We start from the raw sequence: 23,061 nt of genomic DNA, 5'->3' as shown, positions 1-23,061 counted from the left end.
CAGTAATCAGGAAAATACAAATTTAAATAGACATGAGGATTGTCAATAAGATTGGAAAAAATTTAAAAGTCTGATGAGCCTGGCTGGTGTGGCTCACTAGTTGACATTGACCCATGCACCAAGAGGTTGCCAGTTTGATTTCTGGTCAGGGCCCAGATTGGGCCCAGATTGTGGGCCCAAATTCCCAGTCAGGGGCATGCAGGAAGCCTCCAACTGATGTTCTCTCTCATAGATGTTTCTATCTCTCTCTCCCTCTCTAAAATCAATAAAGAAAAAAATATTTAAAAGAAAAAAGGCAGTTCCATTAAAAAATAAATAAGTAAAAAGTCTGATGATACCAAGTGATGATGAGGATGTAGAACAATGAGAACTCTCTGTACTTTCATGTGGGGTACTAAATTGGTTTAACAAGTTGCAATTTGGCAACATCTAGTAAAGTTGAAAATTCACATATCTTATGAACCAACATTTCCATTTTTTTTTTTTTTTTTTATCCTCACCCGAGGATATTTTTCCATTTTTTGTACAGATAGAGTGGAAGGGAGACAGAGAGGAAGGGAGAGAGAGAGAGAAACATCGACGTGAAGGAACACATCGAGTGGCTGCCACCCGCACGACCAACCAGGGCCGGGGACAAAGTGCAACCGAAGTACGTGCCCTTAGCGGGAACCGAACCCGGGTCTCTCCGGACCGCAGGCCGACGCTCCAACCGCTGAGCCAAACCGGCCAGGGCACCATTTTTAAGTACATATTATAAACTCATGTAGACACACAAAAATATTCACAGCAGCATTAATTATAATAGAGGAAAAACAAGGTACAACTTAAGTTTTCATTAAGAGGAAGACAAAGAAACAAATGTGATACATTCATACAATGCAATGTTGAACAGCAGAGAAAGCAAATAAACAATACATATTACCATAGACAAATCTCACAAACATAATGAATGACAAAAGCAAGCTGCAAAAAATATATACAGCTTTGACACTACAAAGTTTTAAAATACTTAAACTAATACTATATATTATTTCAGAAAAATATATGAGTAAATATATAAATACACAAAAACACCAAATTCTGGATGATAGTTTAGAAGGGAGATTATATCACAAAGGAGGAACTGGTGTTTTGTTAGTGTTTATTTAAATGAGTGGTAAATCTATTGGTGTTCAATGTACAGTATTATTTATTCATATATTTATGTCAGAAACATTTATAATACCTTTTTGGTTATTGTTAATTCTTACCTGATGGTATTTTTCCATTGATTTTTAGATAAGAGTGGAAGTGAGGGAGAGAGGGAGGGAGAAAGAGGGAGAGAGAGAGAAAGAGAGACAAAGAGAGAGACAGAGAGAGAGAGAGAGATGTGAGTGAAACATATCAATTGGCTGCCTCTCGCACATCCCCCACCAGGGCTGGGGATCGAACCTGCAACCCAGGTACATGCCCTTGACAGGGAATCAAACCCAAGACCCTTCGGTCCTCAAGCCAACCACTGAGCCAAACCAGCTATGGCATAATCCCTTTTTTAAAAAAAAGGAAGTCAAGGCTCCTACAATTACAATAGAGTTTATTCCTCTCAGGAAGGGAACATTTTTGAAATTAGAGCAAAACCAGATAGGGTAACTAAAGAGCTAACAAGTAATTCACTTCCTTAACAAGGTATAATTCACTTCTAGTTCTATATCTGTGAATCTTCCTTTTACTAAGTTTATCTTCTCCCGTTACTGGCCCACCAATTAATTTGCAATGCTGTGAAAAATAAGTATAGTAAGCTGGAATTTCAATTCTTAAGCTTTCCTTTTATTGTTAGAGGAAATAATAAAATACAAACTCCATACTTAAAATATTTTGCAAATAATCTCATTTTCTTTCCCAAACACAGAGATTACCTTCTTAAAATAATTATTTCTTCTAAATTCAAGAATGGTGAATGAGGAAGATTAAACAATTTAGATTCTAATTAACTTGACCAATGACTGCTGTAAAACTCTGGGTGATGTTAACGTTTAGGTTAAAAAAACAAAGATTAGCCCTGGCAAGTTTGGTTCAGCAGTTAGAGCATCGGCCTGCGGTCCAGAGAAATGCGGGTTCAGTTCCGGCTAAGGGCGTGTACCTTGGTGCAGTTTGTCCCCGGCCCTGGTTGGTCATGCAGGTGGCAGCCACTTGATGTGTCCCTTTTATGTTGATGTTTCTTTCTTTCTTTTTTTTAATCCTCACCAGAGGACATTTTTCCATTTTTTGTTCAGATAGAGAGGGAGGGAGAGAGAGAGAGAGAGAGAGAAACATCGACGTGAAAGGAACACATCCAGTGGCTGCCACCCATACAACCCAAAGAGAGAGAGAGAGAGAGAGAAACATCGACGTGAAAGGAACACATCGAGTGGCTGCCACCCACACAACCCAACCAGGGCCGGGGACAAACTGCAACTGAGGTACGCGCCCTTAGCGAGAACTGAACCCGGGTCTCTCTGGACTGCAGGCCGACGCTCTAACCGCTGAGCCAAACTGGCCAGGGCTATGTTGATGTTTCTATCTCTCTCTCCCATTCTATCTGAACAAAAAATGGAAAAATGTCCTCGGGTGAGGATTTAAAAAAATAATAATAATAAAAAAGAAAGATTAAAAAATGAAATTTATTCCATTACTTAAGGAACACACAAATTTCCAAGTGAGAGACTAGATAGGCAAAGAGGTGAGAACATGGCTTGATGAGTAGTAAACTGACAGGAAATAAAGTTTGCCTGGTTCAGAAGAAACTGGTTGATAAAGAACATAATACTCAGGGATGTAACCATAGATTATCATCATGAAGAGTTATCATGACACCTGGATATATTGTGCCTATTATTTAATCAACCTCATAGAAAATTCACAAGTGAGGTAAGAAAAGGCTTAAAGCCAAAATTCACTCAAGAACTTTAAATGAAAACAGAAACAACACAGTTATCTCAATTCTATTCTATAATTCCTTTGCTTTGATGGCATTATGAAATAAAAAATTTCACTCCTTCAGAAGTTACGTTTGATTAGGCAAAAGACAACACCTTGAACTTTCATCAAAATTATATGTGAGGGGAAAAAAAGATCATCACTCTGATGTCATTTTAGTCTTATGAACTAGAAATAATTAGAAAATGGAACAATAGACTTAATGAACACATATACTTTATAATAATGGAAGCAATAACTGAGAAACATATTTTAAAACTATCAACTATCAAATATGCTTAATCTTGATGAACATAAAGAACTCTGATCTTCATTTACAGTATAATGATACCCATTCATCATGTGAAATGCATAATCCTTCTTTTTGGGATTGAAAAAATAAACTATAGGTTTTTCACCCCCAAAACAAATCAAATGAAAGGTAGATCATTTTGAAAAGCTCCATTTTCTCTTTCAAATATCAACTGCAGAATAATCAGAAAGAAATTTTTAATTAGTTTGTTATTAAGTATAAAATAATTAAACAGAAAACATGGCTTAGACTTTGTCAAGTCTTACCACAACAGATCAACTTCCTCAGCCCTGTAAAAACTATTTAGAGCATAGACCATGTTCAGAAAGGAGTTCTTTGAAACTCCTCAAAATTGTTTTGTAATCTCAAGATTTAGAACAAGAAAATAAGACATTAATAAAGAAATTGAAGAAGATACAAATAAATGAAAAGATAAATTAGAATATTGTTAAATGCCCATACTACCTAAAGCAATCTTACAGAGTCAATACAATCCTTATCACTTTTCACAGAAATAGAACAAACAATCCTAAAATTTGTATGGAACTACAAAAAGACCCCATACAGCCAAAGCAATCTTGAGAATGAACAAAGCTGGAGGCTTCACACTGCCCGATTTCAAACTATATTACAATTCCATAGTAATCAAAACAGTATGTTATGGCATAAAAATAGACACAAAAATCAGTGGAACAGAACAGAGACCCAAGAAATAAACCCACACATATATGATTAGTTTATGACAAAGGATTCAAGCCTATACAATGGGGAAAGGACAGTCACTTCAATAAATGGTACTGGGATAACCGGACGGCGACATGAAAGAAAACAACACTGGGCCACTTTCTTATACCATATACAAAAATGAACTCAAAATGGATTAAAGACTTGAATGTAAAACTTGAATCCACAAAACTCCTAGAAGGAAACAAAGGTGGTAAGCTCCTTGATATTGGTCTTGGTGAGAATTTTTTGGATCTGATACCAAAAGCAAAGGCAACAAAAGCAAAAATAAACAAGGGGGTCGACATCAAACTACAAAGTTTCTGCACAGCACAAAAGATCATCAACAGAAAGAAAGCTAGCCCACTGAATGGGAGAAAATATATGCAAATCATATATCTCATAAGGGGTTAATATCCAATGTATATAAAGAACTTATACAATAGAAACAAAAATCAATCTGATTAAAAAATGGGCAGAAGAGCTGAATAAACTTCCCAAGGAAGAGGCCTCTGATGGGCAGAGAGCAAAAAAAAAAAAGGAGAGTGGGGAAGGACACTTTGTGGGGATTTTGAGATCACCATTAATTCATTTCTGAAGCAACTCATTCATTCCAGCATTAATCCAATTTTGGTCTATTATACATTTTGCCCTATTTTTTTTCTATTGGATTTTTGGTGGGTTTTTTTTTTTAATCCTTACCCAAGGATATGTTTCCATCTATTTTCAGACAGAGAGGGAAACAGGAAGGTAGAGGGAAAGGGAGAGGGAGAGGAAAGGAGACGGAAAGAGAAATATCAATGTGAGAGAGACATATTGATTGGTTGCCTCCTGCACGACCCCAACCAAGGCCAGCAATGGAACCACAACACAGGTATGTGCCCTTGACCAAAATTGAACCCATGACTCTTTGGCCAGCAGGCCAACCCTCTAACTGCTGAGCCAAACTAGCTAGGGCTTGGTGTATTTTTCAAACCCACAAATTACATTATTAGTATTTTATACAAACAATATTTGTTTAGCTTTATATACATGTTTACAACTTTATTTCTTCTTACATCTACTTTCCTTCAGAGATCATTTTTATTCCTCTTGAAATACAGCCTTTAGAAGTTCCTTTAGTACAAATCTCTTAGTAATAAATTGTTTTTATGTAAAAATGGATTTATTTCATCCATGTTCTTGAGAACAGGTTGAGTTCTCCAGAAGATGGAGAGATTAAGTTTGGGGTGCAAGATGTTTATTAGGGAATAGTATCTGAAAGAAATGGAGTGGAAGCAGGAGAAAGTTGACCTACCCTGCATTCAGAAAAGCCTCTGCCTGCCCTGGCCTGTTTGGCTCAGCGGTCAGAGCGTCGGCCTGCGGACCAGAGAGACCCGGGTTCAGTTCCCGCTAAGGGCACGTACCTCGGTTGCAGTTTGTCCCGGCCCTGGTTGGGTTGTGTGGGTGGCATTCGATGTGTCCCTTTCACGTCGATGTTTCTCTCTCTCTCTCTCTCTTCCTCTCTCTCCCTCCCACTCTATCTGAACAAAAAACAAAAAAATGTCCTCAGGTGAGGATAAAAAAAAAAAAAGCCTCTGCCAAACTGGTAGGGAGCTGCTCTGGAGCAGACATTCAGAGAGCCTTATGTTGGGCCAGAAGCCAGCCTTTTTAGCCCACCTAACAATCTCTCATTACAGGCAGCCCCAGGAAGGACATGAGCTCAGATAGGGCAGTTCTCTGTGGCTGAAGGGTATCTTGCTCATACCTCTGCAGCATCTTTGACGATCTGGCAGTGCATCTCCATGTCTACCCCAAGTTTCACAAGGTAAGAATTTTTGGCTGAAAAGTCTTTTTTCTCTCAGTACTTTTATTTTTTTTTAATCCTCATCTAAGGATATTTTTTCAGCTCGAGGAGGAGGGAGGGTGGGAGAGAGAGAGAGAGAGCGACAAACATCGATGTGAGAGAGATACATCAACTGGTTGCCTCCTGCGACCCCTACAAGGGCCGGGAACCAAACTGCAACTGAGGTACGTGTCCCTGACCGGAATCAAACTCGCAACTCTTTGGTCTGCAGGTCAACACTCTAACCACTGAGCCAAACTGGCCAGGGCGCTCTCAGTATTTTAAAGATACCACCACAGTGTCTTCTGGCTTTCATTATTATTGAGGACTCTGCTGTCATTTTAACTGTTGGTTATTTTTAGATGATGTCCTTTCTTTGAGACTGTTGTCAAGATTTTTGTCCTTGGAGTTCTGCAGTTTCACCAAAGTGTGGATTTCTTTTTATTTATCCTGCTAGGAGTATATAATTCCTCCTTGATCTGCAGATTCAAGTGTTCAGCAGTTCTGGAAAATTTGCAGCCATTATCTCATTAGTGTCTCGCCCTGGCCGATGTTGCTCAGTGGTTAGAGCATCAGCCTGAGGATCAAAGGGTTGTGGGTTTGATTCTTGGTTAAGGGCATATACCTGGGTTGCAGGTTCAATCCCCGGCCCTGGTCGGGGCACATGTGGGAAGCAACCAATTGATGTGTCTCACATTAATGTCTCTTCTCTCTCTCCCTCCCTCCCTTCCACTCTCTAAAAATCAATGGAAAAATTATCCTCGGGTGAGGATTAAAAAATAATAGATATTATTGTCTCTCCTACATTCTCTCAGTTCCCTTCTTCTGGAACTCCCTCTTGGGACTCTACTATATACTCCTATTAGACCTTCTCATTCTGGCCCCTATTATTCTTTAAAAAAATTTTTTTGAGAGAGGGAAGGAGAGAGAGGAACATTAATCAGTTGCCTCCCGCACTCATCCCAACCAGGGATCAAACCTGCAACCTGGGTATGTGCCCTGACTGGGAATTGAACCTGCCACCTTTTGGTATAGGGGACAATGCACCAACCAACTGAACCACACCAGCCAGGGCTGGCCCCCATTACTCTTAACATCACTTTCATATTTTCCTTGGGTCTCTTGCTGGTTTCTGGATAACTTTATTTTTACCTACATATACTAGTTCATTAAATTTCTCTTCAAACACATCAGTCTAAACTGATTCATACTTTCAAAATTCATCAATTGAGTCTCTATTTCAAAATTATGTTTCTGAATATCTAATTTAAAAAAGAAACTGTTATTTATTCCAAGTAATTTCTTGTAGACTGGTAATCTTTGTGACTGTATTATAAGTATTATATACTTATCTATTATTCAGTATCTGACAATTTCAATTATCTGTAGTTCTGATCTAAGTTTGATGTTATTATATCAAATGATTCTGTCACAGTGGCTTGTTTTCTCATATGTGTGGTGTCATTATATTGTGAGCTACTTGGTTAATCAATCCCCAGGAATCCTTCAGAAACAATTTGCTTCTGCTGATTGCCAGGAGGTACAACTAACCTGTAAACATTCAGCCTATGACCATATTGATTTAGACTCACAAAGGAGTTCCTGGCACCCTTTTTCAACTTCCCAGCTGGCTCAAGTTTCAATTTCTACCAACAGCAATGACACTTAGGTGATCCTTCCCCTCCCATCTGCCTGACAGTCCTTGCATGATCAACCCTAGATTCTTATTGCTAGCTCTAATTCATACTTATTTTTGAAGTGGGGCATTCTTGAGAGATCTCCCCTAAATCATGTAGGAACTGTGATGTCTTAGTGTGTTCTTTCTAGATTTTACTGGTACAGACTTTGTTGATGCTGCTACTCAAACATAATGTCAGAAGTCATACAGTCAAATGGAACTTGAGTGTATCATTTTCCTAGTATTCTACTACTTTGAAACAAACTTCTTAGCTCTTTCTTTAGCAAACTTACAAAATATTAGTGAACTAAATGATCCTAACACAGTTTATAAAGTCACTGACAATATCTGTATTCACCAAAGGAATTAAGATGGAAGATTTCATATTTGACATGATCAGGTAGGTGGTTAGTAGCAGAAACAAAAATAAATGAATGAATGAATAAATAAATGAATGAATGAATGTCAGGTAAAACAGAAAAATCACCAAAAATAACCCACATTTATTTCCACTTAAAACAGTGAATCATCTATGTAGGGTCAAGGCCTTTTTATTTATTTAGTTAGTTATTGCTGGTCTACTAATTAGTATTCCAGTTTTTTCTTACATGTTTAGTTTTTTTCTACAAGTTTAGTCATTATCTGTGATTTCCAGTTTCTATTTATTTAAAGTGAATAGAGATTTAAATACTTCTAAAGCAATCTAAGTACAAAATACTAGATTTTTATCTCTTCAATAAAAGCTTTGACTATTCATCTTGTCCATACTAACTTCAATAATAATCTTTTAAAAAATATTAGTTTAAATAACAATTATTTCTTTTCCAACCCACATTTCATTGGTTTACCTAAAATTTAATTCAACTCTATACTGAAGTAACACATACTACAGACATAAACAGGTTTTAGAATAAACATAATAAACTTAGAACACACATAATAAACACCATTAACATAATTATTGGTAAAAAAGAGAACTATGCAGAAAATAGTCTTTTAGCCTAAGCATCCATGTACTGGCCATCAGTTTATTTATTATGTAGAGGTCCTGGGAAGTATCTTCTAACCTAGCAAGCCAGCTAATCTGAAAAGTCAGTTATTTGGAGCATAACTGGTATCTGTTTATTGCATTCTCTCATATCTGAAGGTGCTCATTCTCACCTCCTGGTTCTACCTCTGACAAAAGGGTGTCTGAACTGGGCCAAGAACAAAATAGAGTCCACAGAGATGACAAATAAGCTACTGTACCAAGAGATTGACATTTTGAAGGAGGAAAAAAAGAACTGTAACCCTCTCTTTTATTCCTTGCTAATGTGTCCCTTTCATTGGAAGGGCTACTAGAACTAGGGAGGGGCCAGTGGGAAAGGAGGCATGGAAAAGGGTGGCTTATAAAGGCTCAGCTTTAAGCCTTAGGGAGAAGACTTATTTTCAGATCATCACTCACTTTTGCCAATTATGGTGTAAGTGGTAAGGCTCAGATAGGGCCAAGACCAGAAGTAAACCTAGGACAAAAAATGTATAAAGCAGGCAATCTGGCCTTTCTCTTGTTAAAAGGAGCAAGAGGAACGCCTCTAGACAGACAGACAGACACACACATACACACAGATAAATAAATAGCACTTTGAAATAACTAGCACTGCATGCAGCTAGTCAAGGATTTGGGCTTCAGAATAATAGCCACCATTCTCTTTCCATCTGATATGCAAAATATACTATAATGTTCACATAGGAAAATCTATTTGCATGCAATGCTATATTTGGTGGTAATTTTAAGACATCACTTATTTTTATTTTTCCATAGTTACCCTTAGGGATTAAAGTGCTATATTTTATTTGAGGGTAAATATGATAAAACATTTCAGAAATTGTTGAAGTAATTATCTGGTCACTTTTAAATCATAGGACCTCAGGGAATTTTTTTGTGGTTTGCTTTATTGTTCTTCACAGATAAATTTTTTTTTGTTACAAACTGAAGGTAAGACCCTTTACCAGAAAAAGATTATGACTATCTGAAGGCTCAGATGATGGTTAGTATTATTTAAAATAAAGTCTTTTTTCATTAAAGTATGTACATTTTTTTAGACATATGCTACTGCACACTTAAGAGACTACAATTATCCTGGCTGGTTTGGTTCAGTGGTTAGAGTGTCAGCCCAAGGATCAGTAAGTCTCTGGTTTGATTCTGGTCAAGGGCACGTACCTCAGTTGCAGTTCATCCCCAGCCCTGGTCAGGGTCACGCAGGAGGCAAACAGTTGATGTGTACCTCTCACATAGATGTTTCTCTTTCTGTCCCTCCCTCCCTTCCACTATATCTAAAAGATAAATGAAAAAAATATCCTCAGGTGAGGATTAAAAAAAAAAAAAAAAAAGACTACAATATAGTGTAAGCATAGGTTTTGGGTTTTTGTTGTTTTTTATAATCCTCACCCAAGGATATTTTTTCATTGATTTTTTTTAGATACAGTGGAAGGGAAGAAGGGAGAAAGAGGGAAACACTGATGTGAGAGAGACACATCTATTGGTTGCCTTCCATATGACCCCAACCAGGGCAGGGATCAAACCTGCAACCCAGGTATGTGCCCTTGACCAAGAATCCAACCTGTGACCCTTTGGTCTGCAGGCCAACACTTTTAACTGCTGAGCCAAACAGGCCAGGGCAACATGGCTTTTATATGCAGAGGGAAACCAAAAACTTCCTGTGACTTGCTTTATTTTGATACATGTTTTATTGCAGTGGTCTGGTCTGGAAACAAACCTGCAAAATCTCTGAGGTATGCCTATAGTCAAATTCATAGACATTAAGTAGAAGGATGGCTACCATGGGCTGGGAGGCATGGTATGTAGGAAGGGGGAGTTATTGACTAATTGGTAAAGTTTCAGTTTGGGAAGATGAAAAAATTTCTGGAGATGGACGATGCTGATAGTTGCACAAAAATGTAAATGTACTTAATAATTGTACACTTAAAAATGATCAAAATAGTAAATTTTGTTACCATTTATGGGAGATGTTTTACCACAATTCAAAACAAGAAACAAAAAGCCCCAGGTGATTGGCTCTATAATTTGTCTGGGCTCTAGTTTGGGTGGGCTATGCTTTGCTGACCTCTGAGCTAATGTTACTCTGTGGTAAGCCATATTATTTCCTTCTACTTCAACTTCCTCCCTTCAGAGTAGCAGGAATGAAGCCATACTATCTATATCATAAGGTGGTTGTGGGTATCAAACAAAATCACTGATTTTACCCACAATGAAATTTATACAAATAATAAGAGTTCATATTTATAACACTGCCTTTTTTGAACAAGCCAGATTTAACTCAACATCTATTAAGAGTGAAAAGCAAGAGTCACAAAGGAGTTCATGGGATTCATACATAAACCTTTAATCATACTTGCACTAATCATCCAGAACAGCCTCTGAACTATTTTGCTGGAAAAAAGTTAATACTAATCCTGGGAAAGAAAAATACTGCAGGGAGTAAAAATGCAAGTATCTGAGGATTAATCTATGAGGTGTTAATGTGAAAAACACCCTCTTTCATCAGGATTGGGAAAGCTTTTCTATGAAGGAAGAAAGGCTAGAGTTTCCCCAACTTCAATGAATAAAAGGTTCTCCAAAAATAAATATATTTGTTTGGAGCCAAGTATGAAAAATTGAATGAGTAACCAACATGGTTAATAATGGATTTTTGGCCCTGGCCAGTTTTGCTCAGCAGTTAGAGCGTCGACCTGAGGACCAATGAGTGGCGGGTTCGATTCTGGTCAAGGGCATATACCTCAGTTGCAGTTCGCCTTCAGCCCTGATTGGGGTAGTGCTGGAGGCAGCCAGTCAATGTGTCTCTTACACATCGATGTTTCTCTCTCTCCCCCTCCCTCACTCCCTCCCTCCTCTCCCCTCTATCTAAAGATGAATGGAAAAATATCCTCAGTTGAAGATTTAAAAAAATAATAATGGTTTTTTGGTTAAACTTTAAATGACTAATAAATGCACTTCAAAAATCAGGAAATATTCACAATGCATGAGTTTACTTTTCAAGAATCCAGAAAAACACAGTACAGTTGACCATTGAACAACATAGGTTTGAACTATGTGGATCCACTTATATGCAGATATTTTTTTTTTTTTTTACAATAAATATATGGTCAGCCCTCTGTATCCCCGAGTTTCACAACAGTGAACTCAACCAACTGCTGACTGTATGTATTCATTGTTTTGGGGAAGTAAAAAGTTATATGCAGATTTTTTACTGCATGGGGGTTGAAGCCTCTAACCTCCACATTGTTCAAAAGTTAACTGTAATTCTAAAGAAAAGCAGTAGAAAGAAACTATGGTAACAACAGAAATAACTAAATTAAAAAGATAATCTTCTGGTGAGAGAAAAAGAAAAAAAAAGAATATACATGAGGGCCCTGGCCGGTTTGGCTCAGTGTTTAGAGCGTCGGCCTGCGGTCTTGAGAGACCCGGGTTCGGTTTCCGCTAAGGGCACGTACCTCGGTTGCAGTTTGTCCCCGGCCCTGGTCAGCTGTGCGGGTGGCAGCCACTCGATGTGTCCCTTTCACGTCGATGTTTCTCTCTTTCTCTCTCTCTCTCTCTCCCTCCCACTCTACCTGAACAAAAAATGGAAAAATGTCCTTGGGTGAGGATAAAAAAAAAAAAAAAAAGAATATACATGAGGAACCAAAAAAGGAAATAATAACAATTTTCAGAATTACAAAAAATGTGCATAACCTTACACCAACATTTGAAAAGATGAAACATTTTTCTAGAAAAATATAAATTCCCCAAAATGCCTCAGGAATAAAAGACCTAAATAAAACAATTACTAGTAAAGAAATTGAAATGGTAGTTTATAAAACCTAGTGCTTTCTACAACTTCTGCCTCCTTACTTCAAAAACATTATGACAGAGTTTTTATAGGAGGATATCAACCTTTTCAAAGAGTAGAGAGCCCTATTTATTATGAAAACTCTTTCAGAGAATAGGGGGAAAAGGCTCACTTTATGAAGCTATTATAACCTCAACACTCAAACTGTACAAGGACAGTACAAAAAAAGTAACAATTATCACAGTCTATCTCACTCATGAGTATATAGTAGTCTCCCATTATCCACGGTTTTGCTTTTTGCAGTTCCAATTACCTGTGGTGAGCCACGGTCTGAAAATATTACATGAAAAATTCCAGAAATAAACAATAAGTTTTAAATGGCACACTGTTCTGGGCAGTGTGATAAAATCTTGCAATGTCCTGCTCCATCCTGCCCAGAACATAAATCATTCTTTTGTTCAGGGTCTCCATACTGTATACAATACCTGCACATCAGTCACTTAGTAGCCATCTCAGTTATCAGATCAACTGTCTCAGTATTATAGTGCTTGCATGATAGAGGTTGCATTACCCTTATTTTACTTAATAACAGCCCCAAAGGGCAACAGAAGTGATGCTGACAATTCGGATGTACCAAAGAGAAGCTGTAAAGTGCTTCCTTTAAGTGGAAAGTTGAGTAATTCTTATCATTGTTCTATTTTATTATTAGTTATCATTAATCTCTTGCTGTTTCCAATTTATAAATTAAACTTTATCATAGGTGTGTATGTACAGGGAAGAAAACAGTATATAAAAAGTTCCAGTGATCCCTTGAAAAAACCGCGATGGAGTGAAGTCGCTAGAGTCCAAGGGACGACTCTATATAAATAAAGAACCCTACTTCGCGGAAATTCATTTATCACGGTAGAGTCTGAAACGAATTAACCGTGATAAACGAGGCCGACTGTATCTGCGGTTTCGAGCCTCCACTGGGAATCTTGAAACATATTCCCTGCAGATAATGGGGCACTACTGTAGATGCAAGAATCTTAAATAAATCATAAAAACTAGAAAGCAAGCAAGAGACAAAGCTGTCCTCATTTGCAGACAACAGGATTTCTACAAAGGATATCTAGGAGACTCTAAACACAATTAGAACCAATAAAAGAGTTCAGCAGGGATGTTCAATATAAGATTAATACACAAAAATCAATCAATGGCATTCTTGTACACCAGGAATAACCAATTTAAAATGTAACATAGAAAAGACCTCATTTACAATTGTAACAAAAACTTAAGATACCCAGAAACAAATGAATGAATATGTAAATGACAAAAAGATATTAAAATTCAGTATTACAAAAATAGCAATTTCCCCCAGATTCATTTAAAATAAAAAACAAGTTCAATCAAAATCCCAACAGTGTTTTTCATGGAAAAATTGATTCTCAAGATCATATAGAAACATGCCAAAAATGGTTAAAGTAATTTTGAAGAAAAAGAAGGTAAGGGAAATGTGGAATTGACACAAGGTTATACAAACAGACCAATGGAACCAAAAAGAGAGCCTAAAAACGAAACATGTATATGATAGAGGTTGCAGTACAATTCAAAAGGGCTATTTGATAAATGGTGCAGAAAGCATACTATATTCATATGGATAAATAAAATCATGCTACTCATAATGTAGACAAAAAATATATCTCAAGGGATTAAAGACATGAATCAAAAATTCAAATTTTAAAAACTGCTAGAAAAAACATGGCAGACCACATTTATGACTTTAGAAACAGGGAAGGATTTTTAAAAACACAAAGGGCAAAGAAAACACAAGTTAAAAGACAAGCTACAGCCCAGCCGGTGTGGCTAAGTAGTTGTGTGTCGACCCATGCACCAAGAGGTTGCCAGTTAAATTCTCAGTCAGGGCACATGCCCAGGTTGTGGAACAAATCCCCAGTGGGGGACATATAGGAGGTGGCCAATTTATGTTCTTTCTCATCAATGTTTCTCTCTCTCTCTCTCTCCCTTTCCCTTTCTCTCTTTTTAAAATCAACAAAGAAAAAAATTTTTTTAAGAAAGACAAGCTACAGAGCAGGATAAGATATCTACAATAAAAATAAATGACCCTGGCTAGTCTGCCTCAGCAGTTAGAGCGTCGGCCTGTGGACTAGAGACTCCCGGGTTCAGTTCCCACTAAGGGCATGGACCGCGGTTGTAGTTTGTCCCCAGCCCTTGTTGGGGTCATGTGGGTGGCAGCCACTCGAGGTGTCTCTCTCACGTCGATATTTCTCTCTCTCTCTCTTCCTCCCTCTCTCCCTCCCACTCTATCTGAAAATACAAAAATGTCCTCGGGTGAGAATTTAAAAAATAAATAAATAAATGACAGCCCTGCTAGTTTTGGCTCAGCAGTTAGAGTGTCGGCCCGCAGACCAAAGGGTCCAGGGTTCGATTCCTGGTCAAGGGCACGTACCTGGGTTTCAGGTTGGATCTCCCACCCTGGTCAGAGTCATGCAGGAGGCAACCAATCCATGTGTCTCTATCACATCAAAGTTTCTCTCTCTCTACCTCCCTGCCTTCCACTCTATCGGAAAAATATCCTCAGGTGAGGATTAAAATAAATAAATGACAAAGAATCAATACCAATAATATTTAAACCACAACAACAAAAGGCAAATAAACTAACAGAGCAATGGAAAAAGGTAACAAATAGAAAATCATTGAAAAGAAACCCAATAAATATATGAAAGCATATTGCACTGAATATAAAATTAAAATAACCACTTGAGTGGAAGATGTTTATATCATATAACACAACAAATTTGCTTTTTGGTATATATCTCCTGGAAAATCCCAGTCATGTGCAAGGAAGATAGGCATTACAAGAACGTTCATTGCAAAATGGATTATAATAGCAAAAACAAAACAAAAAACTGGAAACTATATGCCCATCAACAGAATAATGAGTGAATAAATTGCAGTATATTCATATATTAGACTTCTCTACTAGAGTTGAAATGAACAAATTAGTGGTACACATATCAACATTTATATTCTTAAAAACATAAAATTGAGTAAAAAAAAAAAGCAAGCTACAGAATTACGTCACTTATATGAATATTTAAAACTTGCAAAATGGCAAGTTTTATAGATACATATTCAGCCACAGTATAAAAATATTAGGAAGAATGATAAATATCACAATTATGAGAAGGATTACCTCTGGGAAGGGGGAAGGAAAGGGAATGGGAATATGAAAGGTAACAGAGGGGTCCATCAACTTTGTCTTTATTTTTTTATTTTATTTTTATCCTCTCCTGAGGACGCTTTTTACATTTATCTTCAGATAGAGTGGAAGGGAGAGAGGGAGGAAGAGAAAGAAACATCAATGTGAGAGAAACACATCAACTGGTTGCCACCCACAAGACCCCAATCAGGGCCGGGGACAAACTGCAACAGAGGTCAAACTGCAACCGAGGTATGTGCCCTTAGTGGGAACCAAACCTGGGACTCTGGTCCACGGGCTGACACTCTAACTGCTGAGCCAAACTGGCCAGGGCTCAACTTTGTCTTTAATAACAGATAAACAGCCAGCCAGATAGACAGATGAAATACAATGTTAAGATTTCAAGATAGCTGGATTATGAGTACATGGGTGTTTGTTATTTAAAATATTAACATAAACTTCCTTAAAAAGAAATAATAAAAAAATGTGAACTACAGTACTAAATACATATCAAAAACTAAATGTTGTCCTGGCCAGTTTGGCTCAGAGGTTAGAGAATCGGCCTGTGGTCCAGAGAGACTCGGGTTTGGTTCCCACTAAGGGCACGTACCTTGGTTGCAGTTTGTCCGCGGTGTTGGTTGGGTCATGTGGGAGGCAGCCACTTGATGTGTCCCTTTCATGTTGATGTTTCTCTCTCTCTCTCTTCCTCTCTTTCCCTCCCACTCTATCTGAACAAAAAATGGAAAAATGCCCTCGAGTGAGGATAAAAACAAACAAACAAAAAAAAACTAAATGTTAATTTAAAAAATCAAATTACATCCCTGGCCGGTTTGGCTCAGCAGTTAGTGTCGGCCTGGGGATCAAATGGTCTTGGGTTCAATTCCAGTCAAGGGCACATGCCTGGGTTGCAGGTTCGATCCCCAACCCTGGTCAGAGTCATGTATGTGGAAGGCAGCCAATCAGTGTGTCTCTTTCACATCAATGTTGCTTGCTCGCACTCTCTCTCTCTCTCTCCCCACCCCTCTCCCTTCCACTCTCTAAAAATCAATGGGAAAAAAATTTCCTCAGGTGAGGATTAACAACAACAAAAAAATTAAGTTACAGAAACAGATGTATAGTACATTTACATACTATATAAACCAACATTTTTCATAACTACATTCACATTGGTAATTGTATAGTCCTTCATGGGAATGTCACTCCAAATTCAGGATAATGGTTAACTCTGGGCAGGGACTAAGGGAAACAGGACTAGGGAAAGGTACACAGGAAGTTTCAGCCAAATCTGTAATATTTCTTTGAAAAGTCTGAAGCAAATATGGCATTTGCTAAAGCTTGGTATTGAATAGTTTAGAAAAACCTATATTTATACATATATATGTATATATATATGTGTGTATGTATGTATATATATATGTAAATAGCAAGAGCAGCAACAATAAATGAAGAAAATGAATAATAAAGCTAACATTTAAGTACTTCCTCTAAGTGTCTGCATATATGTTCCTAAAAACAACCCTAGGAGGTAAAATCTATCACTATATCTAATACTATTACTATTAGATTCTATTATTCATTTCACAGATGAGGAACTGAGGCAGAGAGGGGTGAAGTTGGTCTAAGGTTATAAAGCTAGTAAATAATGAAAGGAACATAAGAAGCCAGGATTCCTGCTCCAAAGTTTACAACTTAATAACTATGTTATTGTTATTATATCATTCTCTATTCTTTTCAGCATGCTGAAAATCCAACATTTCTGTGTGGTGGAAAAATACTTTTAACCTATGACTATTAAGAATGTATGCGTGCACATACATGCACATATACACACATATATCTGTGTAGCTTAAACTGGTTCTAAAGCTGCTAAAGAATTCTAGGAATGCCTTAAAAATAGCAGCATCCCAACTACTCTAATTTACATGTTTGAGGTTTGATATTTTGGATCATTATTCCATAGTTAAACATAGTTTCTTCAATAACCCTAAGATAAAGTATATTTGGAATCCTAGCTAACGTATATGGGGAAGCATATGATGTAATTCAGTCACCTCTTTCTCTCTCATTAGGGGCAAAATCTGATTCCTTATCTTCAGGCCTGAAAATCTATATTAAGAAATTTAATACAATTTCAATTATTCATTTTTTTCTGATCTCTTCATTATGAGTTGATTTATTTTTTAAAAGCCAGTAGTTAATACTTTACAATAATAAAAATATAATTTTGTATAGGACTATTTATACCACAAAATAAAGGGGGAACTGGCATTTTTATTCATCAAATATTTATGAGCTTTTACTATGTGCTAATCATACACTCATTGTCCCAGTACCACTGTTACCATTTCTTAAATCTCTTCTTCTCCATCTATACACCCACATTCTCAATGCTATCATCTACCAAGCTATAGAATATACATTCAAAAATATGAAAAAGTAGTTCTTGCTTTCAAAGAACTCACCATTTAGTAGGGGAAATAGACAAGTAAAAGTTATCTATTATATATAAGTATTTTAAGAAAGACAAAAGGTATTAGCGAAACATAAGGATTGGGGCATATGAAAGGGTAGCTGGTGCACTTCCAAGAACAGGAAACCTGGAACATGATGAACAGGAAACAACTGTTTCAAGAACTTGTCTTAAAAGGAAGAAGAAAGGGTAATAGCTAGTGGCATACTTCCAGAGAAGGTTTTAAGATGAGAGAGATAAATACTTAGCATCAACTCCTCTGAATTGGTTCCTTGTTCCACTCCTCTCCTAAGACTAAATCCCAGATGAGTGTGAGCAAGTTACTATACATTTCTAAACCTCAAATGAGACAGATGCTTAAGAACTTTATAGAGGGAACCTAAATAAATGATCTCTAAAGGTCTTTCTAGATCTAAAATTCTATGATTCTATGATTATGATGATCTAATCTCTGTAAACTAAAAAATAAATCACAAAACAGTATGCAAAAGAGAAAAAACCAAGACCAATTAAGAGATAAACTGGTTTGTACAACTGCATTCTATTATTCTTGCAAAACTGTTAAAACAATTAATTCCTATTGTGAGCATCAGTAAAATTGCTACAAAAAGACAGTGCCAAGTTGGTAAAGTGCTTCTTTCTCTCAACCATGCAGTTCTAAAGAATCAATAAAGCAACCGTTTTGTAATAACAGATGTAAACTGCTTAAAAACCTATAGCTTAGACTTGTAAGAATTATAGTTTAAAAGTTGTCTACAGACATTCTTACTATAATGTATTTATTCATTATCTTCGTTGTAAAATTTTAATGTACAAGTTAAAGGTTCATAAAGAGTTTTTTTAAAAACCCAGCTAAGATTGCTTTTTATAATAATATGCCTTCTTTTCACTATTACACATTCTGAAATTTAGAACAAGGTTTCCCTTACCTGATATGGACATGGAATGTGATATTCTCTGCAGCGTTCTTGTATCCATGTTGTTTCCCAGATGCCACGGTAAGCTTGTTCATAAAAGTAGCATCCAATTACAACCAAGAGTGGTACAAGATAGAGAATGCTGAAAACACCAATCCGGATCATAAACTTCACCAATTTATCTTGGTTCTCCTTTTCTAATGGAATCTCAATTCGAACTCTGTTTAGAGATATAATGCCAGCTAAAAGGAGTGAAACCCCAACTACCACATATAGGCAGAGGGGTGCAAGAACAAAATATCTCAATGCATCAATATCGTAGAGGCCAACAAAACACACGCCACTGATATTGTCACCTTCAATTTTATTCATCGCTAAAAGGATGATAGTTAGAGTTCCAGGGATGCCCCATGCACTGGCATGAAACAGCAATGCTTTCTTCTCAATAGCTTCGCTACCCCACTTTGGCACAGCTGCCAAGAACCAAGTGATGGTAAGAATTACCCACCAAACGCTGCCAGCCATAGTAAAAAAATAAAGTACCATAAAAAGCATGGTACAGGCTTTATTATGAGATCCTTGTGTCACTGTAGAAGCCTTATATTGTGCAGGGCTAGATGCATTGCAGGCTACTCGATCCTCAAGCAAAAACCCAATGAAGAAAATTAATGATACCATCATGTAGCAGACTGCATAAAATATAATTGGTCTTTCAGGATAACGGAATCTTGTGACATCAATCAAAAAAGTTAAAAAAGTAAACAATGTGGCAGAGAGGCAAATGATTGAAATCAATCCTATGAAATATCGAGCAAATGAAAGTTCTTCTCTTCTAAAGTACATATTTGGACAAGGAGGTGAACAATCACGCACGTGCAAAAAAGAATAACCAAGATCAGGATCAATTTTCAATTCCCGGGGACACCAAAAACCATAATCCCTCTGCACTGCCACTGGGGCTCCTTCAGTAGGATCTCCTGCTAAATTCAGATCCACAAGTCGAGGGTATGGCTCATCACAATCTGGGAACCTATAAAATATAAGATGAGAACCATTTTACTTATTGGGAAATCCATTGCCACCTAACAATTTGGACTTCCAAATTTAGCATCTGTAACCTTACTATTTATTCTACTGTCCTTGGAGCACATTTCAATAAGTAGAAATAAAGTGAACGGTGATATCTTCTGTGTGGAGTATAGACCTAGATTTTCCATAGTTGACCAAAAATGATTAAGTTTTATACTTAATTTTTCTTTGGTTTTAAAAACAGTACTCTTTCTTAAAATAGTCAAGCACAGTCATAAAAAAAAAAAAGTATATAGAGAAACTATTTATTTAGAGCACACAGTTCAGAGGATTTCAAAATATAAACATATATATAAAATAAGTAAAATAAATAAATATAGCTCCAACAGAATAGGTCTAACTATAGTATAGTCCACAATTTACTCTAGACTCAAATAGAACTTAGTTAAACATAAGAGTTAAAAGTATTCCCTAAATGCATGGCCCAAGGTATTTAAAGTTAGAGTAGCATTAAAAATCCTAACAAGTGGCTTAGTTTTTAGTTTTATTCTTCCCATTTTACAGTCCTACTCTGCTTATCATATGGGTTATTAAAGGCCTTCTAAGGTCTCTAAATGTCAACTAGTTCTTTCCTATCATCTTTAATTTCTCTCTAATCCATTGCATTTTCTAATTTAGTTATTCTCAAACTTTAAAGTACATGAGAAAACTGAAAGTCCTTTTAAAATGTAAATTCTTGATCCCCATCACCACCAATCATATTTCAGTATACATGTTAGGGCCCAAGAAATCTGCATTTTAACAATTTTCCAGATCCACAGACTTGAGAAAGTATCATAGCCTCAGGACAAAGAAAATAGGCTTGCACTGTAGACATACTTACATGACTAAGGGTAGCATTCTCATGCACTTCCTGCATTTTCAATTTTCTTGCCAGTAGTAGTTTCTAAGCCTTCAGACTTCCACTAACTAAATGTTTACTAATTTATATGCATCAAATAGTTTCCAAGGAACTATCATTGATATTGTTTGCCAAATGCATGCATAACCTTATGCTATAGCAGATTAATCTTTTATTTTCCAATGTAAACCATTTTCTTCACAGGGCTTGGAATTATAAAGCCAAAAGACAGAAATTTATCATACTCAGGCATTTATTGGAATCCTGCAGTATGTGAGTGGTTTTTAACATAAACAGACAAAAGAACAGGGTCTCTATCCTTCAGTCTAAAAGGAGACACATACTTGTAAAGACAACACAAAATACAGCAGTGCAACACATGAAGCAATCAAAATCTATATAAAGTATAAAATGATATAGAGAAGGATTAATTATTTCAGGGGAAAAGTTTATAAAAGACTTCACAGAATAAGTCCCTTAACACAAGATTTTGAATCAGTATTGGAAGTATGCCAAACTGTATTTTAGCAAGAAATGCAAGCAAAAGCATAGAGGTTTGAACAAGATGTATTTAGTATTGCTGGAGCATGAGGTATGCAAGACTTGTGACAAAGGATAAGGTTGGAGAGTTAAGCATGTTGCAGAAACATATGTGTACGTTTCTCTGTGTGCGTGTGTGTGTATGTACATACAAAGACAAAATTTAAAACCATGCAAAGTAATACTATATATGTTTATTGCTCTATTTGAATATATCCTACTGCCAGTTCAACATATATTTGCCCTTCACTCTTTAATCCTTCACAAACCAAACTTAATTTCCACTCTTTAGATTTCTCCATCTCCATAAATGATAATTCCATTCTTTTAGTTGCCTAGGCCAGAAACCTTGGTGTCATCTTTGAAGTCCCTTCTCTCTCAATTACCCCTCAGATTTTACCAGCAAATCCTGTTATTCTACTTTGTGATATATCTAGAATCTGACCACTTCTCTTTATCTCCACTGCTGCCCGCCAGCTTGAGACATCAGTGCCTCTTCCCTGAACTTCTGGGAGTGGTTGCAATTTAATCTCCACTTCTATACAGTAGTCACTCCTGGGCTCAAAATCCTCTAATGGCTTCCCTTCTCACTTAGAGTGCATACTAGAGCCACCCCCACCCCCAGTACTCTTCTGATCTTACTTAATCTTTCCATTCGTCCTCACTCACTTGGCTCCAGCCCCTTTCATCTTCTTGTTTGAATATTTCAAGCATGCTTCCACTTCAGAATCTTTGAACTTGTTCCTCTGTTTCCTCTGCCTGGACTGTTCTTCCCTAGATATCTGTATTATTCTCTCATTTTACTTATGTCCCTGTTCCAATGCCTCCTAATCAAAAAGGCCTTCCCCAATGCCTCCGCAGAAAATAGAGTCCTTCTACTTCCCTGTAATGTATCACTATCACCTAACTCTACTCTTTCTTAATAGCATTCGTTACAATCTGACATTTATTTACCTCCTACCACTAGAATTGTAGCTCCATAAGAAGAGAGATGTTTTGTTTACAGATCATCCTCAACACAGAACAGTGCCCAGCACACAGAACATATCCAATTAATATTTGTTGAATCAATGATTGTTGAATAAATGTATTCATATAGTCCTAACTTAAGTAATTAGAAAAATGACTAGGAGCAGTGTGGAAGACAGATTGAGCTGGGCAAAAATGGGGACAGAGATACCAGTTGAGCCAGAACAAAAACAATATATGGCAGTGAGCATGTGACAGCTATGAAATTAGTTAAATAAAGCAATGGGATTTATAATTCATTGAAAGTGGAAGTTAAGGTCAAAGAAAGAGGAAAATAGATGTCTTCCAGGGAATAAATAAATGATCCAGGAATAAAATAAAAGTTAGATGTGTTGAAATTGAGGTATCTGAGACAAATTCAGGCTAGGATTTTCCAGTGGCTCTGAATATGCAGATGTGGAACTTGGTAGAAAAATGTCAAGGCTACAGATTAGATTTAGGAGTCATCAGTATATGAATAAAAGGTTAAATCAGTAAGATGGTATTATCTGCGGAAAACATATAGAATCAAAGAGAACAGGAACAGAACTCTGAGAAGCAACAGTATTTAAGGGTCAGAAAGAGGTAGAAAATCCAAGAAAGAAAATTGAGAAGGATTGGTCTGAGACATAGCAGACTACAAAGGTCACATAGAATGGCCTAAGTGATTTTCATGAAAGGAGGACTAGTTGAGG

General features: G+C 36.8%; 1 protein-coding gene across 1 annotated transcript in view; it reads right to left on the bottom strand.

The window, feature by feature from the left end:
- The window catches only part of FZD3 (frizzled class receptor 3), an 86,062-nt gene that overhangs the window by 28,254 nt on the left and 34,747 nt on the right, over positions 1–23,061 (bottom strand). Inside the window, exon 4 of the mRNA XM_036240691.1 lies at positions 18,901–19,918. Within this exon, the coding sequence (XP_036096584.1) occupies positions 18,901–19,918 (1,018 nt within the window). The remainder of the gene's footprint in view (positions 1–18,900; positions 19,919–23,061) is intronic.

Source organism: Molossus molossus, unplaced genomic scaffold (genome assembly GCF_014108415.1).
Source record: "Molossus molossus isolate mMolMol1 unplaced genomic scaffold, mMolMol1.p scaffold_m16_p_4, whole genome shotgun sequence".
Classification (NCBI taxonomy): Eukaryota; Metazoa; Chordata; class Mammalia; order Chiroptera; family Molossidae; genus Molossus; species Molossus molossus.
This window is presented reverse-complemented; position numbering and strand designations above follow the sequence as displayed.